At 41.1% G+C, this 23568-nt stretch overlaps 1 protein-coding gene across 3 annotated transcripts; it reads left to right on the forward strand.

The window, feature by feature from the left end:
* Positions 1 to 7235: 7235 nt before the first annotated feature.
* CLTA (clathrin light chain A) lies at positions 7236 to 22147 on the forward strand. Of its 3 annotated transcripts, XM_033084782.1 has the most exons (7): positions 7236 to 7517; positions 14543 to 14580; positions 16459 to 16576; positions 17941 to 18052; positions 19452 to 19505; positions 20631 to 20666; positions 21714 to 22147. In XM_033084782.1, the coding sequence occupies exons 1-7, from the start codon at positions 7307 to 7309 to the stop codon at positions 21883 to 21885; spliced, it is 741 nt and encodes a 246-aa protein (XP_032940673.1). In that variant the 5' UTR covers positions 7236 to 7306; the 3' UTR covers positions 21886 to 22147. The 3 variants fall into 3 exon arrangements, with proteins under 3 accessions (XP_032940673.1, XP_032940675.1, XP_032940676.1); XM_033084784.1 differs by lacking the exon at positions 20631 to 20666; XM_033084785.1 differs by lacking the exons at positions 19452 to 19505; positions 20631 to 20666 and having other exon boundaries at positions 7237 to 7517.
* Positions 22148 to 23568: the final 1421 nt, after the last annotated feature.

Here is a 23568-nt window from a genome sequence, read left to right on the forward strand (position 1 = left end):
CTTCAAAAGCTCTTGACTACCCAGATTTCCATATAGTCAAAATACCTTTCCAAGTTCTCGTAAAAATGGCAATTAATTAAAAAGGTAAAAAAAAAAAAGCCTGTCAATAAAGAATGGCTTTTCTCTTCTACTAGAGCCTTCTTAAGTCAACTTCCTTACCCTGCAATAGTCTGCAGTAAATTGTGATTTCTGCTCAGTATATGCTTCAATAATCCCTGTGTTTGAAGTGGCTGTCATTTATTTCAGGTTCAATTAAACCTTAAAAAAAATATCGCACTTTGAAAAGCAATTTACAGCAGAAATAGAATTAAAACATTTATTTTTATTTATACTTCCTTGCATGAGTTTTTTCTATGCAGTTGTTTCTCAGCTTTTTGTGATCTGTGTTGGGTTTGTGCACGTTGAAATACTCATTCTGCACCTCATGGAATGCTTTTGTGTCTGTAAATCAAATCCAGAAAAGGGCATTGCTTCATTGTTTCTAAGGAAGCCAACAGGACTGTAATACATTAAAGAAATGGTAGATTATTTGCTAATATTTCAATTAGTTTTACTACCTTAGGAGTTGCAGAAGTTCCACATTCAGAAGTGATATTAAAATACTAAGACAATGTATGTACAATCAAGTAGCCTTGGGAATCAAAACTGTAGAACAAAGATGTAATACAGATGTAATTCCAGAAAACTTGATTGAAAACTAATTTACTGAATACATTTTCAAATATACTACCAAAGAAAAATTTTTCACTGAATACTTCTGATGGTGTTGGGGGAATTTACAATTTCTGCTGCTAATTAAATAGGCCACTTCAATTATGTCTGAGAAGATGAGGGTGAGATTATGAGACAGAAAGATGCTTATTACCTACACAGTTGCAATCACTTTGGTCAGGCAGGCTCATAAGTATTCCTTTGGATGTAAGAATCTCACATTTAGTACATTCTACAACAAGAAACTGTGAAGTCAAGCATACATGTCATTGCTTTGTGGAATCAAAGATTCTGTTTAATCTTTCTCTAGTGAGGAATTCAAAATGTTTTTCTGTGAACTTGTTCTTGAAGATGTGAATGATAATTGCCTCAGGCTTAAGGAACCCTCCCAATTGGCATTTCAAAGATGATTAGGTAGCTCTCAATGACATCATTCATCTTCCTTGTTGGCATGGATGCCAGACAAGAGTAGATTAAGCAAATTTAATAAGGCAGGAATTTGAGGCTTGTTGCAGACTTCAGCAGTTCTACATGGTAATGTTTTTTGTTTTGTTGTTGTTGTTGTTTTTTTGTTTTGTTTTGTTTTGGTTTTGGTTTTTGTTTTTGTAATAAGCCTTTTTCCTGAAAATGGGCTTGCAAATTACCTGGCTTGCAAATATGTTCCAGAAATACCTGAAAATAGGTAACCTTTTCTTCTAGCCCTACATAGGACTTTTTCTTCCTGTTAATGAATGAGTTGTGTACCAAGAACTAAAAGGGACCCTTCAAGCACATTCTCCCATATTATTTCATACACCTCTTAGAACACAAGTATGTTGACTTCACCGTCTTTATGGAAGTGAAACATGCTATAAGAGCTTTCTCTGTGCATTTCCTCTGCTTTCTTTTAGCAAAGCAGATGCTCTTAAGAAAACAAATGGTAAGGCATCAAAAACCTAGTTCTAATTTTTCTTTTGTTTCTGAGGAAGTAATCATCTATGGGGAGCCACATACTACTGTTTCAACTATCAGAAAGACACCTGTCTCTACACTGGATTTGTATGCACTTGAATCAAACTCTCCACCTTGGATTAGGAGTAAATTTGGAGCACCTTATTAGGTCTGTTGCAATAAAACAATCCTAATCCTCGAGAATCTCGAGGCTTTGCAAACAGAGGAATAGGCTGAACCAGGGAAATTGTCTGGAGCTAAGAAACTTTACGTGGGTGGAGAAGGACCAGTTTAAGGAGTACATAAACTAATAGGCTTTACATACTCCACCAATGTCAAAACTGACTGATGTCTTTGGGAGTCCACCCTGACAAAGTATGGGATAAATAAATGGATAGTGAGGTGAATTGAAAATTATATGAACAATCAGGTTCAGAGGTTGTGATATGTGGCACAAAATCAAGCTAGAAGGAAGTTCACTAGCATTATACTTCAGGGAATGACAGTGGGACCAGTACTACTGAAGTTCTTCATTAATGACCTGGATGGTGGAGCAGAGTGCTGCTACAGGAAATTCACATATTACACAAAACCAGAGGAGTGACTGTTACATCAGAGGGTTGTGCTGCCACTGAGAGGGACTTCAGTAGGCTGGAAAATTGGGCAGACGGAAATCTCACAGAGCTCAACAATGGGAAATGCAAAGTCTTACACTGGGATAAGAATAATTCCAGCCATCAGTACATTCTGGGGGCTGGAGAACAGCTTGGCAAGGAAGGGCCTTTGGGGTCTTTGGGAGCAACCAGCAATATGCCCTTATGATGAAAAATGTGAAAGCATGTGAAAGAAAGTGATCCTTCCTCTGCTTTCAGCACATCTGGAATGCTGAATCCAGTTTTGGGCCCAAAGAACAAGAAAGACATGGTCATACTGGAGTGAATCCAGGGCAAGACAACAAAGATTATTACAGGTCTGTGGTACTTTCATGTTAAGGAGAGGCCCACTCTATCCATACAAAATGTTGGCAAGACTTTACCTTCATGGTATTGCTTACTCTATAATTCATAAAATTTCAAGTATTTTCACCCTGTGTTTGTAAACCTGGCTCTTGTCATATTACTTACGATTGTTCTGCTCTGACAGTCTAACCCTCCAGTCTGTCCATCTTTGTGCAGCTCTCTCCTTCCCTTAGGTAGGGAACAATGTCTATTCTCTGCTTACTCAGATTCTGTTTGAATAACATGCACAGCTGTGATGATTAAATACAGCTGTCAGAGCAACAAAAAAGCAGCATAGAACAACATGTTTATTAGTTGTAGGTATGTTCCTTATTTTACTGACTACTGGGTTTTCTTGGAAAGGAGCTGGGCTTCTTATCTTGGGATTTGTGTGTTTAATAATGTGGACATTACCAGCAGTGTCTCTTCATTCTTACATATAATTAAATTCTCATGGCAGCAAATCATCTTGATAAACTGAAAGCAGTGTGTCTTTCTGTGGTGCTGAATGCAGGTCTTGTAGCAGAAGACATGTGTGTCTACATTCATGTGAAGTAAGGATGAGCCACTTAAAACTCTTTCCTAGCAGGTGACTTGATGCACCCAATGAGTTTTTCTCAGGAAAAAAAAGCCTTTCTTCTGAGGATGAGAACTACATATATTTAAAGACTGGCTTCTTTTGCATGTTGTAGTAATAAACATGTTTGATTGTATGAATAGGAGAATTGCTCTTTGGTCTTCTGAGGTAGTCAGAGTGGGCAGAAGGCTTATTTAAGCTGCTACTGTCAATATGAGTTATAGACCTTGGCTTGGCTTTAAATCCATCCCCATTAAAACAAGGTGAACAGCTGCAGTATGAGTCTAGTGCAGATGAGCTTGACCTGAATGGCAGTGACATATACAAATGTTTTCTTTGTGGGCTTTAGTCTTTATAAACTCATTTAGCAGAGCTGTTAATTGTAGCTCTAAGTCCCCAAGTCACTGTATGGGCAGTGACCTTTACAAATCTGCTTTGAGGGAGCTTCCAGATTGATGTGAAGTGATGTGTAGGGTAGCTGTTGTGCAGCAGACTGATGCTGGTAGCTTTATGTGCCTCTCAAACCAGTTCCTTTTGGCTCTTGTACCTTGCAAAGGAGTGGCAATCTGACCCCACGTAGTCTTTCTTTCTTTCTGATCTTTCTGATATGGCTCATAGGTGGAAAGCTGGGAGGTTTTTCTAACTTCTGTCTACAGCTTGAAAGTTGCTAGCCATCAGCAGTTTGAGGGAATCTCTTAATTAATTTCAGTGGAACTAGACCAAGTCCTAGTCATTGTGTGCTCTCACCTTCGACTTGCTGCCAGCTATGGGATCTTGTGCAGGGAGCTTCTAGTTAGAGAGATTTCCTGAGAAGTGATTCATTTCCAGATGTCATCTGTGCAATGTCTTTCTCATTTGCATCCTTACAGAGTGTTGTAAGGACTTACATTTCAATTTTTTTTTCTTTAGAAACATCTGTTCTACTAATTATTTAATTTCTTAAATCAAAACCATTGTGAAAGAGTCAGAGAAATCCCACTACCCTGTTGTAATGACTTTCTTAATGTCGAAAGTGCAGAGTTGTGAATCCATGTTTTCATAAATGCTCAAAACCCTATTTTTAAACTACTTCTAAACCAAATCTCAGTACATACAGAAACTGTAATTAAATGTCATAATCTTTCAAAGAATGGAGAGAAAGAGAACAATCCTGACACTCCTTTGCAGTCTGTTTGCCTTTTCATATTTCCATGAGGGTTTATTCATCTAATGTTTCTGTAATAAACTCTTCTCTCCAGTGGGACATATCAACAAACCACTATGGATGAATAACAAAGGGCATGCTACTCCTTTGTTTTGTATTTTGTACTTCTCTCTAAGGAGTAACACCTGCCTTTAGAAAAGGAGGTATCTTGAATTCTTTTACAGGGTAAGAAAGCAGGAAAGTAATAATAGCTTTGCCAGGGCAAGAACAGTTCATAGTGCATCTGAATTATAGATTACATAACAATTTTGGATTTATCATCATCAAAGAGATCTAATGGCTCACTGCATTTTCGTTTGCATCTAAAGCAGTAACATTCAGTCACTCATTCTGATGGAACACAGAAAATAATTTTCTTGGGTCATTTGAAAATTGCAATTCTGCTTATATTTCATATTCCTTAATCCCTATTCTGCAATTTTTAGACAAGCAAATAACCGGATTTGCTTTTCATTTTAAATCACAATGTCCTACTTGTGCCATCAGAAATCCCCTAGAGTGCTAAGAGACAGTGCTAAAGCAAAAGAGGAAATAGCTAGACAGTCACCCAAAATCCACTAGTCATAGTTAAAGGGAAGCAGTGCAATATTACTTTCATTTACATATAAGGAAGGAAGAGTGATGAAAATGAACATGGAAGTATGTTTTTTAGAACTTGTGGAACAAAGTCAACAAGTTTCTGTGAGAGCATGGCATACACTTCATGATGGTATTTAATTTTTATCGTCTCCTGTTTTGAGTTATGGGCCTGCTTACTGCTGTTGGTTTTAATTCTTTAGCTTTCCCATGGCAGCTGTAGATTATTTAAAATGAATAACCTTACTGTGTTTCTATGAGAGACAAAATTCAGGGGAGTCTATCTTCCACCATACCAGACTGAGTTTTCATAGGAGAAACAAGGCACATGTTTAATGTGATTAAATGAGGTGAAGAAAGCTCTCTGTCATACTACAGGAATTTATTTGTGCTTTTTTTTCTCTAGCAAATGATATTGACAGGGGAAAATGTGTAACAGCATGTGGTTTATCTCACCCATTAATTTCACATGGGAAACAACTGTCTTTCAGAGTTAAATTTTTCTCTGAATTTGGCCTCCTTCTGGAGTATGTCTGAATCCTTGTTCGGGACTATAATAAAAGCCTGGAAGGCATTACCTCTAATATTTCATGAAACATACACACAGATTTATAAGCTACATGTAAGTGGAATTAAACAAGTACCTCTTGCAGCAACTGCATCAACTTGAGGGCTGCCAGCATAATTTTCTCCTTCCTACAGCAATATTTTCCTCTGCCTTCTCTGCTGTGCCAATAAACTACATGCATGGCCAGCATAATTTTCTTCTTTCTACAGCAATATTTTCCTCTGCCCTCTCTGCTGTGCCAATAAACTACATGCATGGCCAGCAGGTCAAAGGAGGTGATTGTCCCCCTCTCTGCTAACGTGAGACCCCTCTTGGAGTACCGCACACAGCTCCAATTCCCTCAGCATAAGAAAGACATGGAACTGTTGGAGCAAGTCCAGAGGACATCATGATGTTGGTAAGAGGACGGGGCACCTCCCTACACAGACAGACTGAGGAAGTTGGGTCTGTTCATTCTGGAGAAGATTGTGCAACCTCCCAGTATCTGAAGGGTACTACAGGGAAACTGGAGAGGGAATCAATGTCAGGAACTGTAGTGACAGGGCAAGGGGTAATGGTACAAACCGAAAGGAGGGAAATCTAGTTAGATATTAGGAAGATATTCTTTAGTCTTCTGGTGGGGAGGCATTGGAACATGTTGCCCAGGGATGTTGTGGATGTCCTAACCCTGTCAGTTGTAGGCGAGGTTGGATAAGACCTGGAACAATCTGCTCTATGGAAGGTGTCCCTGCCCAAGGCAGCAGGGGTTGGGACTAGATGATCTTTTAGTCCATTCTAATTCCTTAACATTCTACAGTTGCATGATTTTATCTGTGTTATGAGCCAGATAAAGGAACTGATCAAAGTAACTGTCAAAAAAATAGTATCAGAAACCACTGCCCTTCCAATGAACATTTTGTGAACACATGGTCATGGAACACATGCTTCCCAAATTCACACTGGTTTGACTGGTTACACATTAATGTGCGTAATTATCAAAAGGCAGAGGTGTCAAGAATATGGAGCCAAGCTCTTCTTGGTGGTGCCAACCACTAGGACATGAGACAACTGGCAAAATATGATGCACAGTAAATTCCACTTGAATACGAGAAAGAACTTAACTGTGTGGGTGACTGAGCATTGGAACAGATTGTCCAGAGATATTCAAGAACCATATAGACACAATCCTGTGCCAAATGATCTGGGATGACCCTGCTTAAGCAGGGAGGTTGAACCAGGTGACCCACTGTGGACCCTACCAACTTGACACTTTCTGTGTTTCTGTGACTTAAGCTTCCCTGTGTCAGACAGAAGACAGACAAAATCACGAGAGAAAGATGTTTTGACAGAACCGATGTTTTGGACGGATTCTGCGGGTTCGAGTTTGTCTCCGAGCTGCGGACGTACTCATGTCTTGTCCCAGCGGAGCACCTGTGCTTTGGCAGCCTGGCAGAGGCGACCCCGATCCCGCCGCAGCCCGACGGAGCGGATTCCCATGGAGCAGATCCCTACGGAGCGCAGCCCGCCGCTGCCGCCCGGCTCCTCCGGGCACCGGGGCCGCGCTCCGCCCCGCCCCGCCCACCCGCTGCTCTCTGGGCGCTGATTGGCTCGCGTTCCGCAGACCCCGCCACGACCGCTCGCTGATTGGGCGGAGCCGGCGGTGCTCGTCGCTCATTGGCGCAGGCGCGGCGCCCCCGCCCCTTCCGCGCTGCTGCCCGGCGTAGGCGCGGTGCGGAGCCGTAGCTGCCTGCCCGTCTTCACCCATGGCCGACATGGAGCTCTTCGGTGCTCAGCAGCCGCAGCAGTCGCCGGCCGGGAACGGGATGGCCGATGGTGGCGAGGAGGATCCCGCTGCCGCTTTCCTGGCGCAGCAGGAGAACGAGATCGCGGGCATCGAGAACGACGAGGGCTACGGCATCCTGGAGAACGGCGAGGTGCCCGAGGCACTGCAGCCTCCCGAGGGCCTGGACGCGGGTACGCCCTGCGGGGGCGGCGGGTGGGGCTGGGGTGTGGGGTCCCGGCTCCCCTTGGCCCTCGGGCGCGCTGCCTCGAGCGGGGCCCCGCTGCACGGGGCTGGTTCCGGCGGTGGCTCGGAGCCGTTCTGGGTGCGCTGTGCCACAGGGCGAGCTACTTCCCTGCTCCCTCGGTTATAGTTTATGTGCCCTGAAAATGCCTAAGACGTGCCCTTATCCTAATGCGAACGGTGCTGATCTCGTCTAATCCAGCAGCCTACCTGAAGGAAGGCTTCTGAAAGCGGGATAAATCCGCCGGTTGAGTTTCTGTCTGCAGCGGGGATGATCTTAGCCTTAAAGTAGAGGGCAGTTAAGCTAATGTTTAATTTTACTAAACCTTTAGCCCTTGTTCCTTGGTAACCTTTGTACTGAACGTAGCAAACCCGACGCTGCAGAATCTGCATTTGGAGAAGGGTGGGAACTGTGTGTTAAGAAGTGTAGGTTAGTGTATTTCCAGTTAGTCTGATGGTAGCTAGGGCAGCCCTAAATAAACGCTTCTTCTTATGAAAGATTTTAACTGAAGCCTGAGTGGAAAGGGATTGATGTTGCAACACTCTCAGAAGACTTTGCTTCTACTTGTCACCAGGGCCACAGGGATGTATTTGCTCTCATATGACATCCCTTTGTCACTGCAGTAGGATACCACTCTCCTTCAGACTAAGTTGAATAACTGCTCCCCAGTTCATTGTCAGAACGTCTTTAGAATTAAGTCTTCATTTTGCAACCTGATACCAGAAATTACTGATGTATCTTATGTATGAGGGGGCAGGTTTGTAGTATCTCTGCTCGTCCAGATAAACTGGGTAATGGAGACCTTCCAGTGATTATTTAGTGGTAGCACTGCCTTTAACATTGCTCATAAGGTCCAAAACATACGGATTACATACTCCTATTTTGCTCCAGCTCAAGACCTTGAGTAGAATTGTTATCAGAACACTATCCGGTTTTGGCATCATACATTTGGCTTCCGTATTCTATGTTTAGTGCACAAACAGACACAATAGACACTTCCCTTCTTACTTTCAGAAACCTTAGGCAAACATCATGCCTTACGTGGGCTTTATGTTCAAAAAGACTCTGGAACATTAAAGTAGCTGCTTGAAAACTAATTTAGTTGAAAAAAATCAAACTATCATTGACCTGTCTCACAATGTACTAGAACAACTAGAGTATCTTTACATTCGTGTAGTGGTGACTGTTGTAAAGTATTTCCTTATCAAAAAGTTGATTTGTTCAATGCTTCTAGATTGGTTTGATATTTAAAAGTAGTTCTTAAACTGCCTTTCAAGTGCTTTTTCTCAAGTCATGGAAGTTGACTTGTCATGAAGTGCAGTGGGGTTATTGGACAACTTTAGAAAGAAGTTCCTAAAATAATAAATGTGATCCAAGATCTGGGAAGTCTAGGCAGGATGTGTGTATCATCTGGTTTTCTTTTATGCCGTGGCCTGTTAAATAGGTGTGGGAGACAATTATTGTGGACTTTGGTGGTCCTGTTTCTTAACAGAACGTTGATCTCTGTTGGCTGTACTCTCTTCCTCCATGTTAAAAGGTACAGACTTCAGCTGTGCAAAATGTACTGGTTCAGTCACGGTGACAAATGATCTAATGACTTCTGTTGCCATTTGTGTTAGATATTTCTTATCATCTGATTGATACCTTAAATATCAGACAGTTGTAGTCTCTGGCATATTAGCTCATTAAACTCTTCTATAATTGAATAGGTGAATGCAAATGTCTTCTTGAAACAATGCAAGCTCTTATGTAAATCCTTAAGCATTGTGACCAGGGATTTGTGGATTTACTTTTTTTAACTGTAATCTTTTTGAACTCCTTATTTACAGGTCTGTTGGATAAGTTCTTTCTAAATACTGGGCCAAAAATACTAACTTGGGCAGATCTCAACTGAAGTTTGAAGATCTTAACTTCAGATATAGTGACAAGCAGTCATCAGCTTCTTGAAATACACTTTTAAGAATCATAGTGTCTCATCAACAAGCAGTCTTTCAGTCTCTTGGTAAATGATTAGAGATACATGGACAGAAGTGAGCTTCGTGAATTGAAAATACCGTTATTGGGAATTCTGTTAATTGTTGTAATGGTGGATACTGGGTGAGTATGGGAGGAATGGTAGAATCTTGCCAAGTTTGTGTGTCTCACACAGCATAACTTCGTATTGCCATGATCAGGGTTGGAATACTGATCCAGGCCTGATCCAATAGGCTATTCATTATGTAAATAGCTATGCCATTCAAGCTGCCTGAGCATGCAAAAACCTAATCTTATTTCCCTTGGAAGGTGAAGCATAATCCCTGCTCCAGGAAGCAGGGAGTACTATGTAAATCAAATAATACAGTGCTGTTGCCTAGGTATTATTAACATGATGTCCTATGAGATTTCTTTCTCAGTGATTCAGTGAATCAATGTCCATGTATTTGCAGTGAGGTTCTGACAGTAGTATGTCTTGAGGGTGTATCAGTTCGCTTGCTGTGTTCTCTGAGCAAGAGAGAGAGAGTTCAAGGGGAAATGTGTGGTTTCTAGACAGCCAGTGCAAAATCCTCATGGTAGTTTGTCAAGTAGCTTCTTATGGAAATTTCATTCACAGGCACGCAGTTATATATGTTAACAATTATGCACATACACAACTTTAATGTAGGCTGACTAATCTCAAACATTGCTTTCACATTTTCACGCTCTGTAAGTTTCATATGAACTTGACTGAATTATCTTTCTCAATCTTTGAAAGTCATTCATGGCCCTCTAGCAATTAAGAAGATTAATTGTGTCTGGTGGTTTGTCCTAGGTATTTAATTTAATAGCCTTTCAGGAACTTAGTATCAATTTGCTTCAAAATTGTTTAGGAAAGAATTGATCCCTGTAGTTAGCAGCAGACAGAAAGAGTTCTTGTCTGTGACTGTTGATTTTTTTCTTAATTGTTTGAACAGCCATTGATCTGAAACCCATTGATCTGGGTTTTGCTATGCAATCAGCATCTGAGGCTTCAGAGCCCCCTAAGACAGCACTGAGAATGGCATCTGTCTAGCTTGTGTTAGCAATGCTGCATTATTATGAAGTTAGAACAGAAAAATCTATTTTTTTTTTGTTTTCAAGAGAATACTAGTAGAAGTTTTCAGAAGGTGGAAATTACAGAAGCTGTTACATTGGAAAGTTAGGGAAGTTGTTATGACACAGTATTACTGCAGTTGTTGTGTTTTAGTTCCAGCCTATTGATTATATTGAAAATGAGGGAACTAATGGGTTTTGATAGGACAGCAGATTAGAACTAAAACACTGAAAAGAAGCACTCTTCCTGGGCTGTTTGCCTTTATTTTGCACACAGGCATAAGAATGAGTTATGGCAAGAAAAAGTATTTCCTCTCCAGGTTCTTGCATAACTATGTAAACAAAAATTTTGTAAAAGATTATATTTTCTTATCATCTTATGTGTGTGAGAGAGAGGTAAAAGGAAAGCATGACTGTGCCTAAAAGAAAAAAGGATGGGAAACTAGGCCTTACTTAACCTTATGTCAGACTATATTAAACTTTATGTTCTTCTATTGCTTTAACTAGAGCTGCTAGCTCTCTGAAAGAAGCAGTACTTAGAGTACAGTAATGTCACGACTATAAGGTGCACTGGATTATAAGGCGCACTTCCAGGAGTTGGCAAATTTCACAACTTTGTACGTTATAAGGCACAACGGACTATAAGGCGCACTTTTTTTTTGCAGCGAGGATCCATGCTGTGTGCAAAAAAGTAATGAAATAGTAATGGAATTGTACAATCGCGGGGTTTACTGGCTTGGCTGGGGGCCGGGCAGACTCAGCACCGCTCGGGGCTGCCCCACGGTGCCGGGTGCCCGTGCCGCCCCGCAGTGCCGGGAGCCCAAGCCATGCTATGGTGCCGGAAGCTCGAGCTGCGTTGGGACACCGGAAGCCCATGCCGCCCCACGTTGCCAGGCAACTCCGCTGCGTGGCGCTGCCAGGAGCCCGAGCCCCGCTGGGATGCCAGAAGCCCATGCTGCCCTGCGGTGCTGGGAGCCCGAACCGCTTGGCGGCGCCACGGGGCCGCTGGCTCCCCCCACAGCTCTCCTGGTCACTCTTCTGGGTTGGCAAATTTCCCAACTTTGTCCATATATAAGGCACACCGGATTATAAGTGCACTTATGGGTTCGGACAAAAAATTTAGTCAAACAAAATTTTCAGACAAAATTTTAGTCAAAGGTGCGCCTCATAGTCGTGAAATTACTGTACTTCTTGTTTAAAAGAGATGCTGAAGGTAACTCATAAAAAATACTTGTATTTTAAAGGAGTATAAGAAAAATGTTTCAATGTACTGCAAAGCCCTGCCTCTGATGTTTTGGACAACAATCCTCTTTTGCTTTTAGGATGAGACTAGAGAGGCTGGTGAACAAGGGCTAAGCTAACTTCCTTTTAGGCCAAGTGGTATTGAGTGGTAATAATACCAGCAGTAACCTTCAGAATAGTTGACCATCATTGTGATAAACCTTTGAGGCCATATATTGACTTCTAGGACTGAAGTGACAAATGGTTTTTGTATTTATCTTCAAACTAACCAGTCTTTTCTTTTGTAAGCTGTAGTAAATGTGGAGGGCATTGTTGCTAGCTTTCTATTTATGGCAAGCTTGGGTGTTGTATCTCCTGTGAATGCAAGGCAACTGAGATGACTTATCCTCTTCAGACTCTTCCACACTCTAAAAAGTATGTGTTGCTGTATGAAAATTCATTATTACCACATTGTCAGCATATGTTGCAGAACTGTAGGTGTTTGGGCATGTTCATTGCAACAGTGCCCTTAAAAATAAGAGTTTACCCCAAGTTGAAAAGCAAACAACAAGGAGTATGGATCATTACTAACAGAGAGCTAACTGGTTCTAAATATGTTGATTTTAACGTCAGGAGATACAATACTCTGATAAAATTGGATGGACTCTGAAGCCAGTGGAGGGATTTCACTGTTCATGGCTGCTGAAAATGTTACGATGGCACCACCAGTATTTAGCTTTTTCTGTGGGAAGCTTATGAAATAGCATGTTTCTGTGAACAGAAAAATCTTATACCCAACTAGCATTAATTACTGATATGAAGGCTGACAGACAGTTTTTCTATACTTCATACTTAATTATGCAAGCACGGAGACTCGAGAGCTAAAATGAAGGAATGTTTGTCTATTGGTCTTGTTCCAGTTAGCACACTTGTATTGGCATATGACAGCATGCTGGTACAGTTCTGTTTCCTCTTCTGCTTGTGATATGCTCAGTCAGCATGCTGACTCTGCAGCTTAATTGCAAGTTCTAGGGAGCTCAGAACAGATGGGAAATTTGTTCTAATATTGCTAATGCTTCTGACCTGGGTGCCCTCTGGAAACACTTAGTTCAGTGTCTGTTAGTGACTGATGCTGTGCAGAACAAAAATGGCACTCAGACAAACCTACGTGTTTCATCTCAGGCACAGCCTTAAGCAATTGATATTGTTCCTTCTAGCTGAGCAGACTACCAGCCTGAGTAGTGAAGACCATCATGAATTTTTTTTGGTGTGACAAGCAAACTTAAACATATTGGCACTGTTCTTGGAAGCATCCTCAAGATTTATGAGCCTTCTTGTCCCGCTGATGACTTTGTCTTTGTAAAGGCCTCCTACACCTTGCAGAGAAGTAGGAATCCCACAAAGTTATGGGAGTCTAGTTGTAAAATATCAGTTTCTCATAATTGAAAAGCTATTTTTTCTTAATTTAAGTCTTCCTCTGCATAGGTTAGTAACTATGTTCTTGGGGACTAGTATCCTCCAACTTAACTGCCATTCTTGAACTAATGAATTTACAGTCCTCTACATAACACAGCTAATGATTGCTCTTCAGGGTTCAGAGATAAAACACTTGCCTAGTTCCTCGATGAAGGAGTATGAAGAACTTCCTGTGTACCATTCACTAGTACTATGAAACTGGTGCGTACTAGCCACAAACAAGATGTTACAGCAGCATAACTTGCTTAGTTTTAGGTCAATCAGCTATATATTTTTAAGAAGGTGACGCAAAATAACTTGATTTTTCTGCTTACTGTTTGGTACAATCACTTCTTTCACTGATGGGTATATTGTGGTGGAAACAATCTTGTGTGATAGATTTATCCATGGTGGCATGAGTAACATGACTGCTAGGTATAACACACAGGCAGATGTTATGTGGCGCTGCTTCAGAGAGATGCCCTGCTGAGATTTAGCAGTTCTTGAAAATCTTGGTGTATTTTGTGCAGTCCAGAGATTTAAATAGTTTCAAAAACTTTTAAAGTTTGACTTACAACTGGCACGTGTTCCCTACGGCTGTGTTTTAAAATATGAAATTTTAGGGTTGAGTGGCAAAGATTTGTACCTGAGCCTGTTCCTGAGGCTCTCTTGCCACTGTCATTTCGGAGATAATGATGCTGCAGCTGAAGCAGGAATCTATCAAGCATGTCATCACAGATAGTAACAGAAAGGTGACTTTGCTAGGAATGTTAGCTGTATCTTTTGAGCTAATTAGAAGGTAACAATACTAGGCTAAGAATTACCAGTTGTTGACTGCAGAATTGTTAATGTTCCAGACACTAAAAAAGTGGTATTCATCCTTCTTATCTTCAGAACAGTTGTATAGTAGTCGGCTTCTAAGAGAGGGAGGACAAAGTGGGAGTAGCTTTAGAATGCAGTCTGTAGCAGCCTCTTAGCAGTATCAGCTCTGCTGTTTATGTTCTTAGAAGCAAGAGCTCATGATGCAGAAATAACCTTGTATTTCTGGTTCTGCAGAATGGTGGCTCATTTGGTTTTTCATGCCTGTCGAGAAAAGTGCCGGGAGAAGGAAGTGTCCCTGCAGAGTATCAAGTAACATTCACAACTCCCACATTACATACTCTAGTAAAGCTTTCCATACAAGTTACAGAAATCAGTAAATCTGTTTGTTCTGTCTCTTCTCAAATGACTAAACAAGTCACCTCTTTACAGATGGCGTTGATGGAGTGGTTAACGGGGATGTCTATCAGGTAAGACAGAAGTATTCTGTACTTAGAATGTGCTGTTCTATTCTGAGAACTTTACCCTAATGTAGACTAATACTTCCTATTTTTTGTGTTTAAAGTGATTTTGTCTCATGTCTGAGGAGGGTCTTCTGTTCTGGTAGCTTATCTCATAAAGTTGACAGTGTTCTTGATTATGCCCATCCTCTGAACTTAGAGGCAACTTAAAGCAACAGTACATTTTGAAATGTGGCTTAGCAGTACATAAGTGCTGTAAAGCAGACTGATAGGCTTTGTGATATGACTTTACATGTACTTTCTCTGGCCGCTAAACTGAAAGTGTGCTCTGATTACGTAGTTTAAAGCAGGGTTTTCAGATTTGCTTGCTCTTTTAGGATAATTCATGTGTCCTGGTTGTTTTATCAAGATGGTCTTACGAGGAAAAGACTGAAAACACTATACATTTCTTAGTGACATGAAGTTGCATGACATTAAACTCTTGGCTAAAAAGCTGAATTGCAGTATGAATGCATGTTAGACAGCCATGGTAATGACAAAAGGAGGAGATACCTGCTTTATTGGTGTCAGGGAGGAATGAGGAATGCCTAAGGCAATCACTTTGTTGTAAGTGAATTTCACACCAGTGTGTCCAAGGCATGGTCATTGCCTGGTGTCACAGTTGGCTCGTTAGCCCTGATTAAATGGGAAGGAAGCAACATACAAGCCATTTACTTCTCTTCAGAGTTTTAAGTGAATGCTGAGCTTTGTGGAGAAACAAACAGCTTTGTCTGCTGCTGACATTCTTATATCCTTAGCATTACTGTGAGATTGATGGGACAATTTGTATTTTACAGGCCCTTTGCACTTCCTTGTACAACAGAAGGTAGATTGCCCTCTTTAGATACCTTGATTTTGAGTTTGGAATTCTAAGAGACCAGTTGCTTTGGTTGACAGAGCTTCCTCTTGGTGAGAAAGAAGAGACTGAATGGGCTATGCATAGCTTCTGTTTCAGCTGCCTGTAACTAGCTGGCCCTGCAGCTGGCCAGTTTATTTTGCTTAAGATTAAATGTGAAGCCTGGTGGTGTTGCACCAGCCTACGGTTTTCTCTTTGCAGTATTCATTCATTGAGGGCTACAGGAGGTCCAGAGAGGGACAAGGCACAGCCAAATGTATGGTCAGCTGCAGTCGACCTGGTACTCTTAGGAGTGGTATTTCTTTACTCTGTTAGGGGTAGGATGAAGCAATAAAAGTTACTAAGCTTAGAGTATCTTCCATAGCAAGTACCACAATATTCATTAGCTGTGTAAATCTGGGGTATTAATTAATTTCAAGTTTTTTTATATGTTACACTGTGAAAAGGATGCTAGTACTCTCACTGTTCTGATGGTTAAATATTGAAATGCCTCATGTTATAAAGCTGCATGCGGCAATCCAAATTTTGTAATGTGGTACGCAAATGTCTCTTGAAGTAGACAGATAAACTGCAAAGAATGTTTTATATTCCTGTGCACAAATCCATAAAGAACATGACTTTCACAGCAAGTATTTAAGGTGGGATGAACTCACAGAATATCTGGCCTACAACTGTGTAGTGAGGTGCTTGGCATTGTCTGTTGCATTCTGCAGCCTTAGTCCTCTGGCACTAAGTGTTTCTGGCACTTGTATTTCCAGTTGTCTTGAATTTTTGTTTGATCGCTGATTTCTGGAGAAAGTCCTGTATTAATTTCCATCAGTTCCACTGCAGTTTGTAGCAAGATGTTTTTAATGGTGGAAATATGTTATAACACCAAATGAATGTGTTATTGGTTCAGTTAAAATAGTGTCTAATTTTATATAGCTGTCAAGCAGTTATCTGAAATATTCTCTTGTTATGCACAAATGACTTTACTATTTCTTTCCTCCAAGGAGAGTAATGGTCCCACACATTGCTATGCTGCCATCTCCCAAGTAGACAGACTTCAATCAGAACCAGAAAGTATTCGTAAGTGGAGAGAGGAGCAAAAGGAGCGCCTGGAGCAACTTGGTAAGCATGGTATTTCTTGAGCAACTTAATGTCAGCCTCTCTCAGGCTGAGAGAGTTGGGGTTGTTCTACCTGCAGAACAGAAGGCTCTAGAGTAACCTTAGAGCAACCTTCCAGTACCTACAGGGGACCTACAGAAGAACTGGAGAGGGAATTTTTACAAGGGTGTGTAGTTTACAAGGGGTAGTGGCTTTAAATGGAAGGAGGGTAGGTTTGGATTAGCCATTAGGAAAAATTCTTTATGCTTAGGGTGGTGAGGCACTGGTGCAGCATGCCCAGAGATGATGTGGATGCTCCACCCCAGGCTGAATGGGGCTTTGAGCAGTCTGGTCTAATGAAAGGTGTCCCTGCCCATGGCAGAGGAGGTGGAACTAAGTGATGTTTAAGTCCTCTTCCAACTCAAGCCATTCTATGATTCTTAAGCAGTAGAATTCTGAACCATGGCACTGCCTCTCTGGAGCCTTGACATGCTTCCTGAGTTCAAGGAGCAAGCCTGGATGAGTCTTCTAGTAAGTAGACTTAATACTGGTGTGAGAGTCAGCAAGCAACTGGCTCTCTGAACCTTTACTTACAGATGAGCTGGCAGAAAATGAACAGCTTTTGTAATCTTAAAAGATGATAATAAATAAAAGATGATGATAAATACTGCAGGCATTAGTAGTTTATTTCAGAGGATAAAGATTACTCATTTTGTAATTGCTGAGGCCATCTGTTGTCACATGGATCTTAATCTAATAACTAAATTAAGAAAGTAATGGATTGTTAACTAAACTAAATACAGCTATCAAATGCAGTGGTACTTATCCATGGACAGTGTCTAAGAGACTACAAACTGGTGTGCGTCCCACTTACAGGGTGGAGGAGCCTTTGCTTGAAATTGTTAGGAGAGAACCTTCTGTAAAATGTAATTCTGGATAAAGCTGACCCTTTTGCTCCCTTTTGGGCTAGTTACAGCAGATGAGGTTGACCTGAACTGTAGGCTGTGTGTAAAAGTATGTGGAGTGCCAGATTCCTTTACTTTGTCTTCGCATAGAGGCTTTACTAAACTTTGTTCCAGCATTGGCATAGCAAGGTGACTGTTTCTGGTTTGAGCAGTTTGCAGACCAACATATTTACTGAATCTGAACTACTCTGCAAAATGCCTATCCTAAACTGGACTGCCCCAGTTATGCAGCACAGGAATTCTGTTTAGCTAATCCTTTGAATGTTTGTATTATTTAGAGTTCTTGTAGCCTAAATCAGGAAATCTCCTAATGCTTACCTGAGAAGCAACTATCTGCACTAGAGTGCACCCTGAACTATCAGTTGAAATGTTTGCAAGATGCATTTGGATACAAACATGACAAAGCAATTCTTAAATCTTCAGATGCAAACTCACGGAAGCAGGAAGCAGAATGGAAAGAGAAAGCAATAAAGGAGCTGGAAGAGTGGTATGCAAGGCAAGATGAAAAGCTTGAGAAAACAAAAGCCAGTAACAGGTAAAATTTCTCCAGCCATCAGAAGAATTATGGTTCTAATTATGAAAATAATTGGGGAGGGAGGTTAGAATACTTCTTGTATGTCTTAAGGCAATAGTCCCTCAGATCATTAAAGTAAATGCTCCTAACTACCTGTCCTTTTAAGTTTTCTTAAATAATATAGATTTAAGATCCAGAAAGCATTAAGATGATGATCAAGTTTTCCTAAAGGTTCCTTAGGACATAAAGTTTGAACATGGCCAGAAAATATTTTACTCTACCCATTTGCAGTCATGCTCCCAGCTGCACAGGTCTTCAGTGTCTGCAACTGCCTACCCTGAGATTAGCATTCTTACTTGCTTACTTTAGATCATATCGAAGTGGCATTCTAGTTAATCTTTCTACAGGTCATTGCATTAAATATCTTAAAACATTTTGCTGCTCTTTTTGGAAGCAGTTCAGAAATAACATGACTCAGTTCTACTAGTGAAAAACTAAAGACTGACTGTGTCTGTAGTGGTTCGAATTGTCTAATTATGGGTCCTGTGGCAGAAAGTGACTACTTGGTTGGTGGAATAGTAAGCTCTTACACTTTCTTAGAAGTTCCCTGTGGAATTGTGACTTCAAGCTGCATGAAGGTAAACGTGATAGAACTGATTTAATGCCTCTTAAATCTCTACATCATTCTGTCCAGGTAATCATCAAGACTGCTTTATATTTTGGAAACTCACAGGGTTCAAGATGAACTGCTGTTTTCTTAATTTTGTTCGGTTTTTAAAAATTATTTTATATTGTTTTGAAATACCACTTTTCTTACCAAAATGGCCATCAGATTTGTCTTTATTAAGTAAAGTCCTAGGCAGACTACTCTTCTTTGTAAAGGAAGAAAGGAGGCCTGCACTGCCTTCAAAATTATGGATTAGCCATTCACTGAGCAATTCACTACCTTTTGTTGTGCCAAGGGAAACTGGATTAGTACTGTTCTAGTTGGTGGCCAGAGCTCATGATACCTTGGACCTTTATTATGGCCAGTGTTACAGTGCAGGATGTAGAGTCTGGAGCAGGGCTCGTCAAACAAGTGTTGCACAGAAGTGTTTGGCATTCTCATCACCCTGGTGAGATCTCTTGCCTGATGGTAGTTTCTATCCTCTGGGAGTGGTCTAATACTAACACTGAGGCTCCTCTAGTCCTCAACTAGCTGGTCTGAACTTCTATGATGTGGCAGGATTTCTGTGTTGCCTCTCTGACCAATGGCTTAATTGATACATTCCATGTGGTAATTGCTTTCCTGTTATAGTAAGTCTAGGTGATGCAAGGTTAACGTGCTTTTAAAAACTGCTTCCAGCTGTGTTCCGTACTACTCATCCTTATCTCTTTTCTCCTGCCTGCTTGCCTGCCTGTTGGACTACTTGCTACCTAGGGTGGCAGATGAAGCTTTCTACAAACAACCCTTCGCTGACGTGATTGGTTATGTGTATGTTGCTTAACTACTAATTCTGTTTGCTAGTCAACATGGTAATAAGCAGGATCAGAAACAGTGCTGAATGTTTGAGGGCACCTTCTGAATATTTACTTATTGGACTGCTTCTGGTCTGCAATATGAAGTGCAGTTCTCCTGTGTGCACTGCACAAAGCCTAACACTTTCAGATTAAGTCATGTAGTGTATATACCACTGGAATTTTGGTAAAGACTCCAGTAGTCTTTAGACCTAAGGGTTTATAGTTGTTTCCAGGCCAGTGAACATTGCTTAGCAAGATGCTTTGCTGGGGGTGTGGGCTAGTGCTGTATTTAGTCCTTCCAGAGAGAAGCAATGTTTAACTCTACAATAGGCAGTGACCACCTGCTTTGCCTACATATCAGAAACATTTTCAAGCAATGCTTGTACGTAGAGGGTCACAAGCCAAGGAAGCCTGACATAAATCAGTGTAGAAAGTGTGTGTGCATACAGAAATAGAAGGCTGTTAGAGAGCAGATGGAAATTACAAGAAGGTGGTATTAGAAAATCAGTGTAAACTGCTGGGAAGACATTTAGGAGCAGCGTAGATGTTTTGCCAGCCTAATAGGTTAGTGAAATCAGAGCTGTGACTTTCATGCTGCAGTGAGGCTAGTTTCTGAGGGGTTGCAATGTTCATTGGCTTGTTCATGTATTTTAATTTCTTCCCTTAATTTGTAGACTTGAATTCAAAGATGGACATGTCACAGATTCTAAGGTGACACCTTTAGAAGGTGTACTGATGAGCCGTGTTGTGGCTTTGAGTGCATTAATATTGAAGGTTTGGTGTGAAATTCACAGCTAACTATAGGTGGATGTAAACCAAGACTTGTGAAATGATGGATTTACAGGTGGTGTTTAACTTTTCTTAAATCTCCTGGAGTTGGTTTTGTTAATTTTTTTTCAATAAAATCCTTATTTTCATATGTCCAATGCAAATACGCAGTTTAAGAGCTGCAAAATAAAACTGGCTGCCTGTTTCCGAATGTAGGCTAAGCTACTAGTGCATGTTCAGCCAGCTAATCATCTGCATTAAACTCATTCTCATTTTCTATATCTGACTTAAACTTTCTCTCCTTGTTTCTCTTCTTCTCTTCACCTTTAAGCACAAACATAAATCATCCTTGCTACAGCCTAGAACAGTTAAGTAAAAAAATCTTCACTGCCCCCTAAAAGTGTCATGTCACATAAAGTAGCAGTGTTGTAGTGATCCTTGTCTTCAGTGGTGTCTGTAACCTTATCATCCCCGTGAATAGTGCTGAACCCTCATGGGAGAGTCATTTTCACTGCTTTCTCTGTACTGCTTGTTGGAGTAGATGGATTTGGTTTGATCTCTTGATGCTTACTGCTTCTGCACTTAGGCAGCTACCAGGGCCCCACAGTTCATGTAAACTAGATGCTGGAGTGTTGTCCCTGCATTGAAGCAATGCTATTGGCAGCATAGAAAAAGGCCAAAATAATACAGCTGTGAAGCCACTGGCACTATCCAGTACATAATGTACAAAGCCTCCTTAGAGTCTCCTTAGGGTGAGAGCAGGGAAAAGACATTTGTTCTGTGATGTAACCTCAAACAAGTCATCTCCTCTGCCAAGATATGCTGTAGTCTATTGCACTCACAAGCATGGGATTCATGACTTAAATTCCTTATGATTCATGCTGCTTCACTACAGCATTGGGAATCATCAGCAGATAGTTTTATGATGGCCTGTAGGCCTTGGGGCTGATTTAAATCCTCAAATGGAATTTGTTTAAGACATGTTTGCAGGCAGCTGTAAATTTCCAGTTGGCAAATGTCCAGTGTAAGCCATCAAGTGGCAGAGGCTTAATTAGTTAAGACCTGGGCATTTCTCCATAAATAAAACGCTTACATAGAAGTACCTTACTTCTTGAAGCTTATGTGGTGACTTCTTAGGCCAAGACTCAATAACTATTCTTAAAACCAAACACCTGTATTCCAACATTTTACACAATCCTCTGCAATCCTCTGCACTGCTTGTGCATAGCATACTACTGCAATCTACTTTCATCTCTGGGATTGGGGCAGTGGGAGCTTATGTGCCCATAATGTCCACAAGCAGCTGTCAGGTCACATTTCTTATGAAACATGCTGAAAGAAACTGCATCCTGTCAGAGGGAAGGAGTGCAGTATATGCTGGGCATTAACACAAGGTGCATTGCATTGCTTTTAGGGCAGCTGAAGAAGCCTTTGTGAACGAAGCAGAAGAAGTTTTTCCAGGCACTGAGTGGGAACGTGTGGCTCAGCTCTGTGACTTTAATCCCAAGTCTAGTAAGCAGGCAAAAGATGTGTCCCGCATGCGTTCAGTCCTCATTTCGCTCAAGCAGGCTCCGCTGGTTCGCTGAAGCAAAGCTTGATGGAAACACTACAAATGCAATATCTTAACCTTACTCAGAGAAGTTATGTTTGATTAATTGTTTCAATGTGTTTTTTTGGACCACATCATGATGTATCTAGAACTGATCATTGTTTGATTGCATGTTCTTCCTGATGTTTCCTTTCTGTGTCTGAAATGGGAGAACCTCCAAATCTGTAGTCTCCGTGCTGCTGTGCACTGAGGTGTCACTTCCCACATTACTTATAATAAAGATTTATTAAACAGCAAAATATGTTGACTTTGGATGAATTGAGAAGGTCTCCTGCTTCCTTTTGACAGAGGGTGTTTCAATTAAGTGTGAGTAAACATTTTTCTTGATTGCTAATGATTTCACCTTTGTGGTGAATGTCCAACCAGCAGTGCTTCTGGTCTCTGCAAGTCTGTCCTGCTTGTTTTTTTAAGCTTTCTTAAAACTCCTGAGTGCTTTAGTTTTAAAAACTTCTCCCCTATCCAATTTGTCACACTGACAACAGCTCAAGAAAACTAAAACAGCAGGCTGGTTAAGGGGCTTATCTTGCTTCCAGTGGGACTGAGGACTACCTTCTGCATGTAGGTAGTTCTGTATAGTTTTCTGCTGTCACAGGCTGTGTCTGAGGCTGAACACACAGGAGAGGGCACTGAGCAGCTAAGACCTTTGGTATTCTGCTACTTGTCCTGTTCCACTAGGTTTTCAATGCTGTCTTCATATGCAAAGATCTGTGGTGTAGAGGCTGTTAGGATGTTTTTGAACTGTGTCCTTGTCCTCACTAACCTTTTCAGACACTTCCTCCCACTAGGGTGGTGAACTGGAGCGGTGGAGAGCAAGAGAAAAGAAGACTTGCTTTTACTGATGCTTGTCTCTGTTGGGAAGGATAAGGAATTGACAGGAAGGTCTCACAGATATATATGTATAACAGAAAAATCTTTGAATATAGAATCTGAAGAAGGAATAGAAATGAAAGCAAGTTTTGCTGCTCGTCTCAAGGTTGAAGCTCTGACCACCAAGGTGGTTGAATCTGAAACAAACTGATCTAGGAAAAATCTCTATTCTGCTTCCTTGGGTCACCCAGCAGTCACAGGAGCTGTATTCTAGCCTTGGTCTGTTAAACCTTATCTTGGTTGTCTATCCTCTAATCTGTTCATTCTCCTACATTATTTCACCATGTTTATCAAAGACACAGTATCTTAACTTCTGTGTAGCATAATTACTTCAATACCTTTTATGTACAAACTGGAAGGTTGGCCCAGGCAGCTTGAAAAAGGTTGCAGATGCAGACTACAGTGTACCAAGGCTCAGACTGTTATTGTACAGCAGCTGTCTCACTGGCAGCTGTGTCCCTTCGGTGGGTAAGGTAGTAAATAAATGGTTTCCAGGTGGGCTGCAGTAGTTAAACTGTACCTTACTGTTGTCTCTAATGACTGGAGCTACTCTCATGTTTGCAAGTGTATGCATACACTACTGATTGGTGGTGATGAGAATGATGGATTACAGGTCTGAAAGCTTGGTTCCATGGAAGATTAAGGCAAGAAGATATCTTCTGAACTGCACAAAGGTATGGCAAATGACTCCAACAAGACTGAAGCACCTGGAGCAAGTCCACAGAATACTGATACTCATTGCTAGCCTTGACTAGTTATGCATTCAGCTTGACTGAAAATATCCTTTTTGCTG

This window comes from Catharus ustulatus, chromosome Z (genome assembly GCF_009819885.2).
Source record: "Catharus ustulatus isolate bCatUst1 chromosome Z, bCatUst1.pri.v2, whole genome shotgun sequence".
NCBI classification, from domain to species: Eukaryota; Metazoa; Chordata; class Aves; order Passeriformes; family Turdidae; genus Catharus; species Catharus ustulatus.

Coding starts and splice junctions, on each gene's coding strand:
- CLTA (XM_033084782.1), top strand. CDS start 7,307: ATGGCCGACATGGAGCTCTTCGGTGCTCAGCAGCCGCAGCAGTCGCCG. Junction 19,506..20,630: donor GCTGACGTGATTGGTTATGT/GTATGTTGCTTA, acceptor TTCACCTTTAAG/CACAAACATAAATCATCCTT. Junction 20,667..21,713: donor CCTTGCTACAGCCTAGAACA/GTTAAGTAAAAA, acceptor CATTGCTTTTAG/GGCAGCTGAAGAAGCCTTTG.